The 13703-nt window shown below is 49.6% G+C and overlaps 1 protein-coding gene across 2 annotated transcripts in view; it reads right to left on the reverse strand.

The window, feature by feature from the left end:
• Fermt3 (FERM domain containing kindlin 3) overlaps nt 1–12909 on the reverse strand; it is a 17955-nt gene extending 5046 nt beyond the window's left edge. The window contains exons 1-6 of one of the 2 annotated variants that reach the window (XM_034513285.2): nt 12729–12909; nt 12134–12307; nt 8378–8611; nt 8089–8208; nt 7825–7993; nt 7609–7711 (exon numbers count right to left, since the gene is read on the reverse strand). In XM_034513285.2, coding sequence (XP_034369176.1) covers nt 7609–7711; nt 7825–7993; nt 8089–8208; nt 8378–8611; nt 12134–12293 — 786 coding nt within the window. In that variant the 5' untranslated portion in view covers nt 12294–12307; nt 12729–12909. Of the gene's footprint in view, nt 1–7608; nt 7712–7824; nt 7994–8088; nt 8209–8377; nt 8612–12133; nt 12311–12728 lie in introns of both variants that reach the window. The other variant, XM_076916298.1, reaches the window with a different exon arrangement.
• Between the last annotated feature and the right edge of the window lie 794 nt (nt 12910–13703).

Raw genomic sequence — 13703 nt, forward strand, 5'->3', positions numbered from 1 at the left:
AGGTACTCAAGAGTAGAAAGAAGACAGTTCCCCCTGGGGTAGCTCACACAGGCCACAGAAAAGCACTCCAGCATTTTCTCTAGGAAGTGACCTGCAGGGCAGAGTCCCACAGGGTGACAATGGGCCACCAAAGGGAAGAAGTGAAAAGACTCTAGAGTCAAGGGCAGGAATACTTGGAGACTCACCAGGCCTGAGATCAATGAAAAAGGGGAGACCCCCACCCCAGGTATCACCTAATCAAGTCACTGCAGGACTAGGCACAGACATCCTCTCCCACTGAGGGAGGACAAGGCATCTCAGGGGGACAGGATCCACAAGCAGGCAAAAGGGGGAACCCAAAGGAGGGGGCTGCAATCAGGATGTAAAGTGAATGAATAAATTAATTAATGAAAGAAACACACACACACAGAGGCAAAGAGAGAGAGACAGCTTTGAATGAGCAGAGCCCTTGGTTCGATTCACAGTGTTGCAAGAAACTGAGCCTAGTGGGCTAGCTCATAACCAATACTTTGGAAGGGGAAGCAGGAGGGTCAGCATCTGCACCTGAGGCCAGCCCGGGCTATGTGAGACTGTCACAATCACAAAATCACAATGGCACACCAGAATGGTTTTTCAAACTGTAAGAGAATCAAAAGGCAAGTGGGGTGTGGTGGCGCATGTGTCTAATCCCAGTGCTCAGGAGGCAGAGGCAGGCGGAGCTCTGAGTTTGAGTCCAGCCTGGTTTACTGAGTAAGTTCCAAGGCAGCTACTCAGAGAAACCCTGTCAAAATGCAAGAGAATTTAAGGCAACACATAGAGTGGAGAAGTAGATTCAGGAGCTCTCTCTCTTTCTCTGACAAATAATGCAAAGTACATAGAACACATCCACAAAATTAGTAAGGAAGACAGTACAGACACTGCCAAGAGTATCAGCAGAAATGGCGGGCACTAAGCAGCTATTCAAGTGGCTGATTGCTAAAAAAGAGCCGGACTCCATTAGTCACTCGGGGAGTGTGAATCAAGGTCACAGGGAGTCAGGCTGATAGTTCTCCAGGGTGGGTGTTGAGGATGGAAAACTAGAAATGAGTGATAGAGAATTCTCTACAACAATTAAAATGGTTTAATACTGGATGTGATGGTGGTTGTACAATAATGACCAAAAGCAAACGGTTCAAGATTGGTGGAACTTTTGGCATGCAAACTACACAGTGACCCTGTGGGACAGCCTTTTGGCATGGTGGCTACACTGTAAAAGAAACCAAGTGCCAAGTGCTGCTGAGCCTGAGGTCATCAAAACTGTCTTCTGTTAATGGAGGAGGTCCTACTTTAGCGGAGTCTATGTGCCCTGAGTCCCACCTTTTCTCCTCTGAAATAGATGAACACAGTGTCCCAAGACATCTATTCAGCCTCACATCTGTGGGCTCCAAACCCTGATTCAACCACAGACTGATAATGCTGGGGGAGAAGAACTGGAACTAGTGGAGTATGGTGGGTTTTCTCTGTAATCCCAGAATTTGGGAGGTTGAAGAAGGAGGATTATCACAAGTTCCAGACCAGCCTGAATGCATAGTGAATTCTAGAACATCCTGGAATACAGAGTGAGAACATGGCGTTGTTGTTTTTGAGACAAGGTCTTACTATGTAGCCCTGGCTGTCTTGGAGCTCACTGTTTAGTCCAGGATGGCTTTAAAACTCACAGAGATCTACCTGCTTCTGCCTCTCAAGTGGTGGGATTAAAGGCATGCCACACTGTGTGGTGCTGCACTCCTTTAATGCCAGTATTCAAACTCAGGAAGCAGAGGCAGGAAAATTTCTGTGAATTCAAAGTTAGCCTGGTCTATATAGCAAGTTACAGACTATCTGTGAGTACACACGCTCTGTCTCTCTTATACACACAAACACATACACACAAGACAGAGAGACAAGGAGAGAGAGAGACACAGAGAGAGAGACACACACACACACAGGAGAGAGAGAAAAAGAGAAAGGGAGGGAGGGAGGGAGGGAGAAAAATGTACACTGGGTAGGAAATTACTAGTTACCTAAAGATAGCTTCAAGTACAGGGGACAGCAATGGTTAAGCAAAGGACCTCTTCTCCTCCCAGGCCAGGACCTGGAGCTGTCTGCCCAGCTTTCCTGATGCTTCTTCAGTCCTACCTACACAGATACTGAAAAAATAGTTTGACCCCACTAAGAATAGATAGATAGATGATAGATAGATGTATGCATGTATATAATGATAATAATAACTATTATTATTATGATTGCTAGTTAGCTTCAGCCTCCCATATCGCTGGGATTCTACCACCAGACCTGGTTTTGCTCACCTGCTCTGAAAGTGGTACTGTGCTGGGTATTGGGAGGAAGGCCTGGGTTAAGATCACCTGTGCAAACCCCAGCAGCAGGTCACAGTACATGGGCAATGTCCAGGTAGTCCTTTGTAGCCTCTCTTATCACTATGTGTAAGCAGCCGACTTGACGCAGACCTGACGGCTGATTAAAGGCACCGCAGGTCTGTCAGCTTGGTAAAGCGGCGCCGCCGACTCAAAGCGGCTGCCTGCTTTGAAAAGTGGCAGCCATGCCCGCTTTGAAAAGTGGCTGCCAGCTGAGAGAAGCAGCGCCTCCGCCTCAGAGCAGCTGACAGCGCTGACATTCGCGCGTCAGCTGCTCTGAGGCGCAATCCAAGATGGTGGCTGCTTAGGCTCAGGTAGAACTGCATGTGCAGTGCACTTAGGAATTTGACTCCAGCCCCTCCCGAACGGGGCATGCAAATGAGGTACCACGAACCTGGCCAATCACCCCCTCCTGGGCGGGGTATGCCAATGCGTATGCTAATGAGGCATTGCAAATTGACCAATCGGACACCTCCATGTGCTTTGCCACGCCCAGGGCTGGGGGTATATAAGCAGCCCGTTCTGGGCATTCGAGTCAGTCTCTCCCAGAAATCTAAAAGAGCGCTTCCAATAAAGGCTGTTGAGAAGGATCTGGTTTGTTGCGTCTTCCTTGCTGGACAAGCGGGGTGTGACAACTATGGACAGTTAACTTTGTGTGTAGGTAGAGCTTGGTGGAGGGGGAACCCAGCCCAGCAAGCCCTGGGTTCAACCCAGGACATCACATATGTCGCCTACTGACTCCAAAGAAATTTAACCATAAAAGGAAGTATGAACACAGCTACTGTGGGTTCTGCTAAGAACACTGTTTACACGTTACTATTCGTAGACATAGCCACATTGTTTTTACCAAACACTATAAACACCACTAGATTAGTAAGACTTAGAAATGTGTGTGCTGTGTGGAAGGGGAGAGGAGACCAGGACAGCAGAGTCTTCATCTTTCTCACAACCAATAGCTGTGTGCAAAAGTGCATGGTCACGGACTAGGGAGCTGGGCTCAGGAATGCACACAGAAATCCCAGCTATCCAAGAAACTGAGGCAGGAGAATGGCTTTGGCTTAAGTTCAAGACTATCATAGGTAACAAATGAGACTCCATTGAAGGCAGGAGAGAAGGAAGAGGGAAGGAATTTAGCAGAATGGCAGAGAACTCGCCTAGCTCTGGGCTACAGCTCCGGCACACACACAACAGGACATGTGGCACATGCCTGTCAGGTATAGCACTTGGGAGGCTAAAGCAGAAGGATTGCTTCTAGTTTGAGGCCAACCTGGACTATAAGTAAGTTCCAGGACAGCAGGCTATCCTGTTGAAATCTTGTGGCTATAAGACAAAATATAGGGCTGGTGAAATGGCCCAATGGTTAAGAGCACTGGCTGCTCTTCTAAAGAACCCAGGTTTAATTCCCAGCACCCACATGGCAACTCACAACTGTCTGTAACTCCAGTTCCAAGGGACCTGACACCCTCATTCAGATGTACATACAGGCAAAACACCAACACACAAGAAATAAATAAAAGCAGGCTGGAGAGATGACTCAGAGGTTAAGAGCACTGTCTGCTGTTCTTCATTGAGTTCAATTCCCAGCAACCACATGGTGGCTCGCAACCATCTGTAATGGGATCCAATGCCCTATGTGTGTCTGAAGAGAGCAACAGTGCATTTACATAAAACAAGTAAGTCTTTTAAATAAATAGATAAATAAGAAAGAAAGTCTACACTAAAATAAAACCCTGTATTGTTCAAGTCTACCTTTCCCAGAGAATAGGAATCTGGGGTAAGGCCGAGTGAGGCAGAGCATGGCTTTGCTGCTAGTGCTGAGAGCGTGTGGGGCTGGAGAAAATGTAGTTCCATCTTGGGTGGGAGCAAACCGCACAGAGCTGCCTGTTGTCTCAGGCACCTGTGGTGGGGAAGCAGAGGCATCCAGGTCACTGGAAGGCAGTGGGAGACTGAGCTGGAGACCAGCAGAGGCTTGGGAGGAGCAGAAGGGGCAGTGAGAACAGGCAGAGCCCACAGGATGTGGGAGAAACCAAAGCCTCACAGGACACTAGGACTGCAGCTGTAGCCAGACCCCACTGAGGTTAGTGGCAAACTTTGAGGGGTCAGACTGGTTTCTCAGGACCTTATCTTCATCCCCAAACAAGGATTTTTATACTTGATCACCCCAGGGTCTTACACAGGCTAGGCAGCTATTCTACCTCTGGGCTCTGCCTCAAGCCGGAGTAAACAAGATTTTATAATACTGTGATGGTCAGAGTTGTCAAATTGATTATACTAGAAGCACCCAGGAGATGGGCCTCTGGGCATGTGTGTGGGAATTATTTTATGTTAATTGATATGGGAAGATCTACCCACTGTGGGGGTGGAGCACCACTCCTTGGGCGGAGATCCTGGACTGTGTGAAATAGAGCCCAGAGCTGAACAGCAGAGGCATTCCTTCATTGTTGTAGGGGTCATGTGACCCATGTGTCAAGCTCCTGCCCTGACTCCCCTGAATTAATGGATGGTACTTTGAGCGTTGAGCTAGAATAAACCCTCCCCCACTTTTTTATTAAATATTTATTTATTTTTATTTATATGAGTACACTGTAGCTGTCTTCAGATACACACCAGAAGAGGGCATTAGATCCCATTACAGATGGTTGTGGCCACCATGCAGTTGCTGGGAATTGAACTCAAGACCTCTGGAAGAGCAGTTAATGCTCTTAACTGCTGAGCCATCTCTCCAGCCCAACCCTCCCTTTTTTTTCCAGTTGCTTTTTTCAGAATATTTTATTCAGCATCAGGGAATAAAACCAAGACAAATAATTAAAGAACTATTTTACAAACAGCCATAAACACGTGTTCAGAAGGCAAAGGCGGTAGGATTGCCCCTGAGCAACTATGGGCTTCGGAAGTGGCTCAATGGTGTAGCCACACCAGCCTGGTGCCAGGTTTGCTGTCCAGAACCCACGTGGGAAAGCTATGTGTTGTGACCGTGACTGCAAGGCCAGCACTCCCATAGGCAGACGGGGGACAGAAACAAGCCTGGAAGCTTGAGGGTAGCGAGCTGCGAGTCCGCAGAGTAGCAACAAAAACAACACAAGAGACCCTGCTTCAGCAAGGTGGAAGTGAGAATGGATTCCCGGGGGCTATCCTTGGGCCTCCACATGCTCCTCTCAGCATACACACACGTGTGCACCCACAAAATAAGTAATCTAAAAATAAGTTCATAATAAACACTTTAACATATATTCCTTTCTAAAGAAGACAGAAACACCAAAAACTAGAGAGGAGGAGCTATTTCTGATTCCTCTGAGCACAGTAACGATTGCTTAAAACAATCTTAAGCCGGGCGGTGGTGGCGCACGCCTTTAATCCCAGCACTTGGGAGGCAGAGGCAGGCGGATTTCTGAGTTTGAGGCCAGCCTGGTCTACAGAGTGAGTTCCAGGACAGCCAGGGCTACACAGAGAAACCCTGTCTCAAAAAACAAAACAAAAAACAAACAAAATAAAATACCTATTACCCTGGTTTGACTATTATGCATTTTATTACATGTACTGAGTCACTAAAATTTATGCCATAAAGATTTACTGATCATATAAATGAGTTAATAAAATTCAATTTATTAAAAAGACCAGCAAGATAGTTCAGTGGATCAGGGTACTTGCTACTAAGCCTGGCAATCTGAGTTAAATCCCTGGGATTTACGGGGTTGAAGGAGAGAACCAACTCCTGGTCTGCTGACATGTGCACTGTGTGTAGCACATGGAACACACATTCTCTCTCTTAGTCTCTCTCTCTCTCTCTCTCTCTCTCTCTCTCTCTCTCTCTCTCTCAGACACACACACTCACAAATAGATAAAGAAATATGATTTTTTTTTAAAAGGAGGGACTGGGGAGATGGCTCAGTTGTAGAATGTTTGCTGTGCAAGCAGGAGGACCAGAGTTCACATCCCCAGCACCCATGTGAACAGCCTATAAACCCAGCACTCAAGGCAGAGACCTTGGGCCTTGCTAACTACCCGGCCAGCTGAGTCATGGGTTCTGTGACAATGATAGAAGACGCCACCAGACCATGACCTCTGCCCTCATGTACATACAATAGACAGTTGAGGAGAGGAGGGACGGAAGCTAAGAGCCGGGTACTACTGCAGGAAGAGGCACACACCCTGAGCCCATGTAGCACAGAAGCTGAGAGAGTAAGATAATTCCCGAAGAAGTGGCATTGCTATGCCCATGCCCAGATGAACAGGTAAGATGCAGGCCTGTAATCCCAGCCACTGGAGTGCTCAGGCAGGAAGGCTGGAAAGTCAAGGCCTGGCAGGGCTACAGAAGGAATTTAAGGCCAGGCATCACAACTTTGATAACTTACTAAGACCCTACTTCAAATTAAAAAAAAAAAAATGGGGCTAGAGAGATGGCTCAGCAGTTAAGAGTCCTCGCTGACCTCCCAGCACCCACATGGTGGCTCACAACCCTCTGTAGCTCCAGTTCCAGGGGCTCTGACACCCTTTCTACTCTCCATTGATACCAGGCAAAATGCTATGCAGACATACTACATACAGAAAAAACACACACAAAATATATTAAAATAATTTAAAGGGCCTGGGGTAGCAGCTCAGTAGTTGAGCACTTGTCTTACATGAGGAAATCCTAGGTCCAATCCTTATTACCAAAGCAAAGTGTAGTGGGATGGGACCACAGAACAGGCTGCGTGGGCAGCAGGGGTCCTTTTATGTATGGATGTGGGTAGAAGGCACCAGGGAGGTTGGGCTCAGAAGAGAGCACTGAGGGACTCTGTGGACAGCTTGAAACCAAGTGCTCTGTAGACTTCCATGTGCATGTTTGCAGTGAAGGGGAGCCTGCGGGGCCCTGGGCAGTTTGTGGAAGCAGAAGCTTAGACAGCGATGATACAAAGGAAAAAAGTCAGGGAAGCCTAGGAAAAGGCACACAGGCTACCCTGCAAAGCTCCTTCCCTACCTACCAGGCCTCCCTCTCTACACCAGAGACCTCCACTCCCCAGCACCCACCACTGTCTTTGGGTGTCTACATGGGTCTCTGCCATGAAGCCTGAGCAGGCAGGTCCTAAAGAAACCAGCACTAAGACTTGTCCCCATCTGCCTTGGCACTGAGGGCCCTGGGGTGCATTTAGGGATCAACACGCAGAGGAACAGATGAACACATGGCCAGACAAGCTGAACCCTACAGGGGCTGACCTCCCAGAGCTAGACACTCCAGTTCCAGAACCCAGCTCACCTTGGGATCCAGGTCAAAAAAGCTGTAGTACTTAAATCGTAGCCAAAGCACGTCCCCAGCCTTGATACCTTGCTGCATGAGGCACCGTGATGAATCCAGCCACCTGAGTATGGCAGAAGCAGACAGAGTCAAGGTACAGAAAAGGGCCTAGAAGCAGAAGGCTGAGTGTAGGCCAGCTAGGTCTTGGGTAGGGTGGCCTAGGTGTGGGCCGTGCACCTGCTGTGGAGCTGGGTCTTGTCAGGCAGGGAGCTAGGCCTTGGCAGGCGCTGGAGCAGGAGAGGGTCAGGTGCTGGCTGTGGCCGGCTCAGCATGTGGTAACAAGCTTCAGTCTGGGGACTGTCGGAGAAGTGTGCCGGCATGCCTCGGAATAAGGTGGGTGCCACACCTACAGGGCAGGTGGGATTCAATCAGGTCTGGCCATGGACCTGACATCACATGCCTCACTCCGTCGTGGCCCCAGCCCAGGCTAGCCATGCTCACCGCCAGCTAGGACAACCTTTGTCAGGTCATGCACCTCTTCCTCAGGCTCCTTCTCCTTCTTCTTCTTCTCCTTCTTTTCTGGAGCACGCAACAGAGACAGCTCCTCTGGGTGCCTGATACCTGAAGGGAATAAGACCTCAGTACCAAGGCTCTGCTAGGTCTCCTCCCTATCTTTCCACGTAGACACCTTGGGGGAGGTCACAGCCCTTCGGTAAACTGGAGATCAGGATATGGCAAGAAAGAGGTTATGTGGCTAGGCCTGGGAAAGGGAAGGGGCCCCACTACTCACTGAGGAGGCGGCAGATGGCAGCCACAGTCTGGAAGAGGGGCTTGGAGAAGCTGGCACGAAGACGCAGCATACGTCTGTTGGGCATTCTCAGGATGACAGGTCGGTGCTGCGGCCCAAAGAAGAGGCGGGCGTCTGCCAGAATCCCATACTTGTCCAGTGTCCAGTGTGTCTGCAGCAGCCACTGTCTCTTCTGCTCCCACCAAATGGCATGGTCAGACCAGTCCTGCTTGCGATCTGTGAAGACCCGAGGTGCCCATTGGCCTTCAAAGACCCTGCCAAGCGTTCTGTTCTTTATCTCTGTCCCAGCACTGAAGCCACAGGTAAGCCAGGTTGGGTTGGCTCCAAAGTGATGGCGGAATGGCTATTTGCTAGCTTACTCCTGCTGGTCCTTCTGGGCACAATTGTTACATCATTTCCCCAGGGCAGCCCCCCAACCCAAAATAAGGATACCCCAGGTCAATGACCTCACCTCATATGCTTATTTAGTTTTTCCTTACAGCCCAGTGTATCCTAAGGGACGTTCAGTGTCCTTTCTCTATATATGTCTGTCTTTTTCTCTTTCTTTTTTTTTTTTTTTCTTTTTTCTTTTTTTTTTTTTTTTTTCGGGGATAGTGTTTCTCTGTGCAGCCCCAGCTATACTGGAACTTGTCCTGTAGACCAGGCTGGCTTCAAAGTCACAGAGATCCACCCACATATATCTCTCTTGTGCTGGGATTAAAGGTGTGCATCACCATACCATGTAGACGTCTGCAGTCTTCAGGGCCTTCAGTATCTACCAGTTCCTGGGTCAAGGTGCTTAACCTTTTTAGCTTCAGCTTTCTAGTTTGTAAGATATAACAATCGCCCTGACTCACGACTGCTATATGCAAAGTGTTGTGCAATTTTGATACTTAAGAGAAGCATTCAGTTAGAAATGTGAATATGTCATCTAGCCAGAAATTGGGGTCATAACAATGGATGACACAGGATGGTGTCTCATCCTCCCCCAAAGAAGTGTGAATACAGAAACAAACGGGCAAAATGCTACTCTGGGCACATGGCTTCCTAGAATTTGCAGAGACCCAATTTCTTGGCTTCTAGGTTCTTGTTTAGTTCTGTTTTCAGACAGGGTTTTGGAATGGCGGTGTAGCTGAGGACAGCCTTGATCTGTTGATCCTCCTGTGTCCAGCTCCCAAATGCTGGGCTTACAGGTATATTCCTGGTTGATACAGTGCTGAGAATCAAACCCAGGGCTGTATATGCTAGGCAAATCCCCCACCCCACCCCCCCAGCTAAGTTTCTAGGCCTTTCTCTGGACCTCCCACTGAGTTTTTTGTTTGCTTGCTTGTTTTTGGTTTTTTGTTGTTTGTTTTTTTGTTTTTCCGAGACAGAGTTTCTCTGTGTAGCCCTGGCTGTCCTGGAACTCACTCTGTAGACCAGGCTGGCTTCAAACTCAGAAATCCACCCGCCTCTGCCTCCCAAGTGCTGGGATTGAGGGCATGCGCCACCACTGCCTGGCTGTTTTGGGTTTTTCAAGACAGAATTTCTTCTGTGTAGTAAATAGCCCTGGACTTCCTTTATAGACCAGGTTGGCCTGGAACTCACATAGATCCACCTGCCTCTGCCTCCCAAAGGCGTGCGCTGCTACACCTGGCTTCCTCTTGGCCTTTGCTTTTAGTTTTTAAACTTGAGACAGGGTTTTGTGATGTGGGCTGCATATTCACTAGGGCTGGGATTGTCTCCACGCCTGGCAGCCTTTACTGCGGCTTTGTTCTCTTCAGGAGACTGCCCCATCTACCCTTTTTCTCTTTTCCAGGGATTTAGTCTAGAACCTCTCTCTCTCCTCAGCCATGTCCTCTTCTGAGGGTTGGGGGTCTCCTGTTTTATGGCATCAGATGCTACCTTTTGCTAGGATCTGCATGGCATCTCCAATCTAAGGGGCATATCCATTGCTTCCTTCATTCCCGTCTCCTGTTCACCTGGCCTCATGGCCAGTGCTGGAGGACTAAATGCAGCAGGGCTAGCCCCACCTTCCAAGTATTGTACTGAAGCTCACTGTGGCAGGACCGAGGAGCCATTCCTCCCCAGATCATCTGTCCACCAAGGACTCTGTGAGACTCCAGTGCCATGGTTTTTACTTCTAGTTCCTCCTTGTGTTAATGTTCACGTCACTTCTAAATTCACCTTTCTCTGTCCTACCTGTTTGGCCTCTGGAGCCTTTATTATTTTACCCACAGATGATTGGATGCCTGCTTGGGTCTCCTTGACTACAGACTGCCTCCCCTTCAGACAAAGGGTCCTGCAAAGGTCTGCCTTAACATAGCCCTGCCCCTTGTTTTCTTTCTTTTTTTTTTTTTTTTTTGTTTTTTTTTTTTTTTTTGTTTTTCGAGACAGGGTTTCTCTGTGTAGCCCTGGCTGTCCTGGAACTCACTCTGTAGACCAGGCTGGCCTCAAACTCAGAAATCCACCTGCCTCTGCCTCCCAAGTGCTGGGATTAAAGGCGTGCGCCACTACCCCCGGCCTGCCCCTTGTTTTCAAAGGAGGCACCTAGTCCCTCAAGAAGGCCTCAGGGCCTCCCAGGCTGTGTCTTTATTGTCCAGAGGCCCTAACCCAAAGCCTACTCAAGTCCTTGGCATCAAGGCTAGGTCTTCCTTATTGTAGAGGCCTCTCTGGAAATCTCCTGTTCTTCCTGTCAGGCTCCCCAGGAAGCTCTTAGCATTTGGTAGCAGCATGCTACCATGAGGAAGGTTGGCCTCACCACTGCCTGACAGTGGAGGGTTGGGGACAATGCCTCTATTTCAGAGAACTGAGATCCTGGAACTGCAGTGACTTGGCCTGAGGAGTCTAGCAGTGGTGCATGGTGAGGTGTAGCTGGGTGCTCAGTCCTCTTGGGGCTCTTGCCCTAGACTCCTAACATCTCCAGCCCTTCTGTCCTGACCCATATCATGTCTCCAGCTTCGTCTGACATCTAGTTTCTGAGGGACTAACCCTGTTCCCACTTCTGCTTTCACGGCCTCTTTGGGTCCTGCTTCCGGCAGTTCCCTTCTCTGCCTCAGCCCTGTTATTTGGCTGTGTTAGGGCTTGTCCTGCCCAGTCACTCTGGGCCCTGTCTTGGACTGCATGCACATAGAGCGTTGGCTGGGTCTAGAAAGCCTGCCTCCTATCCCTGTCCCAATTCCAGAGGCCTAGGACTCAAGCTCATTGTGGGATGTCTTCTGTCTCTGGCTATCGGGAGCTCATGGTGGGAAGTCTTCCGGCTCTGACTATCGGGGCTTTCCTGCCATCCTCCCAGGAAGTGATAACTCTCATTCTCTGCTGGTAAGGCTGATGAGAAGCCCCATGGGGCCTTCTGGGTGACTGATATCGCCCCAGCCTACTCTGCCGTAACTTCCTGTGGGGGCAGGGCCTTTCACCCACTGTCAGCAGTCTGCCAAGTGGTTTGCTGGGGAGAAAATTTAGGAGAGTAGGCCCCAGGTCCCTAGGAACCTTCTAGCCATCCCAGACCTCAGGAACATAATAGGCCCCAGCATAGGCAAGATGTACAGGGGACCATGTTGTCAGTCTCTTGGAGACCAGACAGAGCCAGAAGGAACTGAAGGAAGTATGGAGAGGGGAAGTTGAAGAAATATCTTCTTTGGAACCAAACAATTAAGCTGTTGCCTGAGTCATTGTGACAAGGTTATCATGAAGAAAGAATGTTCCAGAAGAGACAGGGAGAGTTGTCATGACTGCCTGTGTGCTACACCAAACTGGATATATAGGGTCACAGGGACTCACTGATCTCCTCCACGATCTTCAGAAGCACCCCACCAATGTGCGACTCCCCCGTAACTCGGAGCGTGACAGACTGGGCCTCAGGGTCCTCCTCGCCCACAAACACCCTCAGCTCCCAGGAAGAGTCGATATAGTCCCCGGAGGCTGTCTTCATGCCTGCCATGGCTGTGGCTGCTTCTGCTGAGAAAAGGTGAGTAGACACTGGGCTGCCTACAGAGAAGCAGGAGCTCTGTGGTACCCTGGGTAGGTGGATAGGCTTTGGGGGCATTGGTACAGAGAACTACTGTGATCCAGTCAATGTAAGACCAACTTTCTATCTTAAGTGTTTGGGCTGAAGAGACAGTTTCTTAGAGCCCACGTTGTCCAGCCAACTTATGTTTCACAGGTGGGAACACCAAGGCCCAATACTCACTGCAGAGCACCCTGCTAGATACCTACCCATAGCTCTGCCAAGCCCACCTACCCCAGAAAGCAAGTTGTGGCCCACAGCTCACAGCAAGTAAAACCCACAAAAGCCTCTGGGGTGGTGGCAAGTGTGGCTGCTGTGCACAGAATGGCCGAGCAGGTCACAAGCAAATTCTCCTGGGTCTTCACTTACCTAGCCTGCAAGGGGCTGCAGCTGCAGGTGGCAGTGAACACCTGTTACCCTGGCCTGGGCTGGCCTTGTCCCGCTCAGTTGCTTCCTTCAGAGGTCAGCCTGTGGTGGCCTTATCATCAAAGTTGTGCTAGTCCCTCCCCAGGGCGGGCCGTTGCTGGGTACAGGAAGTACATACACTGCCATCACACAGAGGGCTCCACAGGCCCTTGCTTTTGTTACCACAGGAAATGAGGGAACAGAGCTGGGGTGACACCACAAAGCTCTCTACCCCACCCCCAGCCGTCCACTGGTTGCATCTCCAGCTTGCTCTTAGTGGGACTGCCTACAGCCAGCAGTAAAGCCTTTCCAATCTTTCCTACCCTCAAACACGACCTGTTTCCAACCCTACCAACCTTAAATCTGCCCAGACAGTGACAACAGAGCCTCCCTGCCTCTTATGAAACCTCAACGTGATTTCCTCCAGGATCCCTTATCCTATCCCGTTAGAGGGCCCTGGTGGTCCAACAGCTTCATGTACACGCCAGGCACTGGGATATAACTGCTCTAAGGACAAGGCTCTCAGTGATAGCTGAGCAGGAATATAGCTTTCAGGGGTAATGACCTTGGCAGCAGCCTACCCTTAATGGAGGTGAGGCTTTTTTTTTTCTTCCAGACAGGGTTTCTACGTAGCCTTGGTTGTCCCAGAACTCATTCTGCAGATGAGGCTGGTCTTGAACTCAAGAGATCTGCCTGCTTTGCCCGAGTACTGGGATTACGGATATGTGTGCCATCCTCCATCCTTAAGATAAGGCTAAGTTAAGTGAGTAGGAGAGGCTGCTCTGAGGAGTCCTGGAGGGTGAGGTAGGGGGCTGGGACAGGAAGTCAGTTTTGGCAAACGGAGAACATAGTACAGCCTGCTGCTGGCCTCAGCATCTGGCTAGCCCAGGAAGCAGTCTTTTGGGAGCAAATGAGGAAGTTCAGTGCTGGTCAGTGCAG

This window comes from Arvicanthis niloticus, chromosome 1 (assembly GCF_011762505.2).
Source record: "Arvicanthis niloticus isolate mArvNil1 chromosome 1, mArvNil1.pat.X, whole genome shotgun sequence".
Classification (NCBI taxonomy): domain Eukaryota; kingdom Metazoa; phylum Chordata; class Mammalia; order Rodentia; family Muridae; genus Arvicanthis; species Arvicanthis niloticus.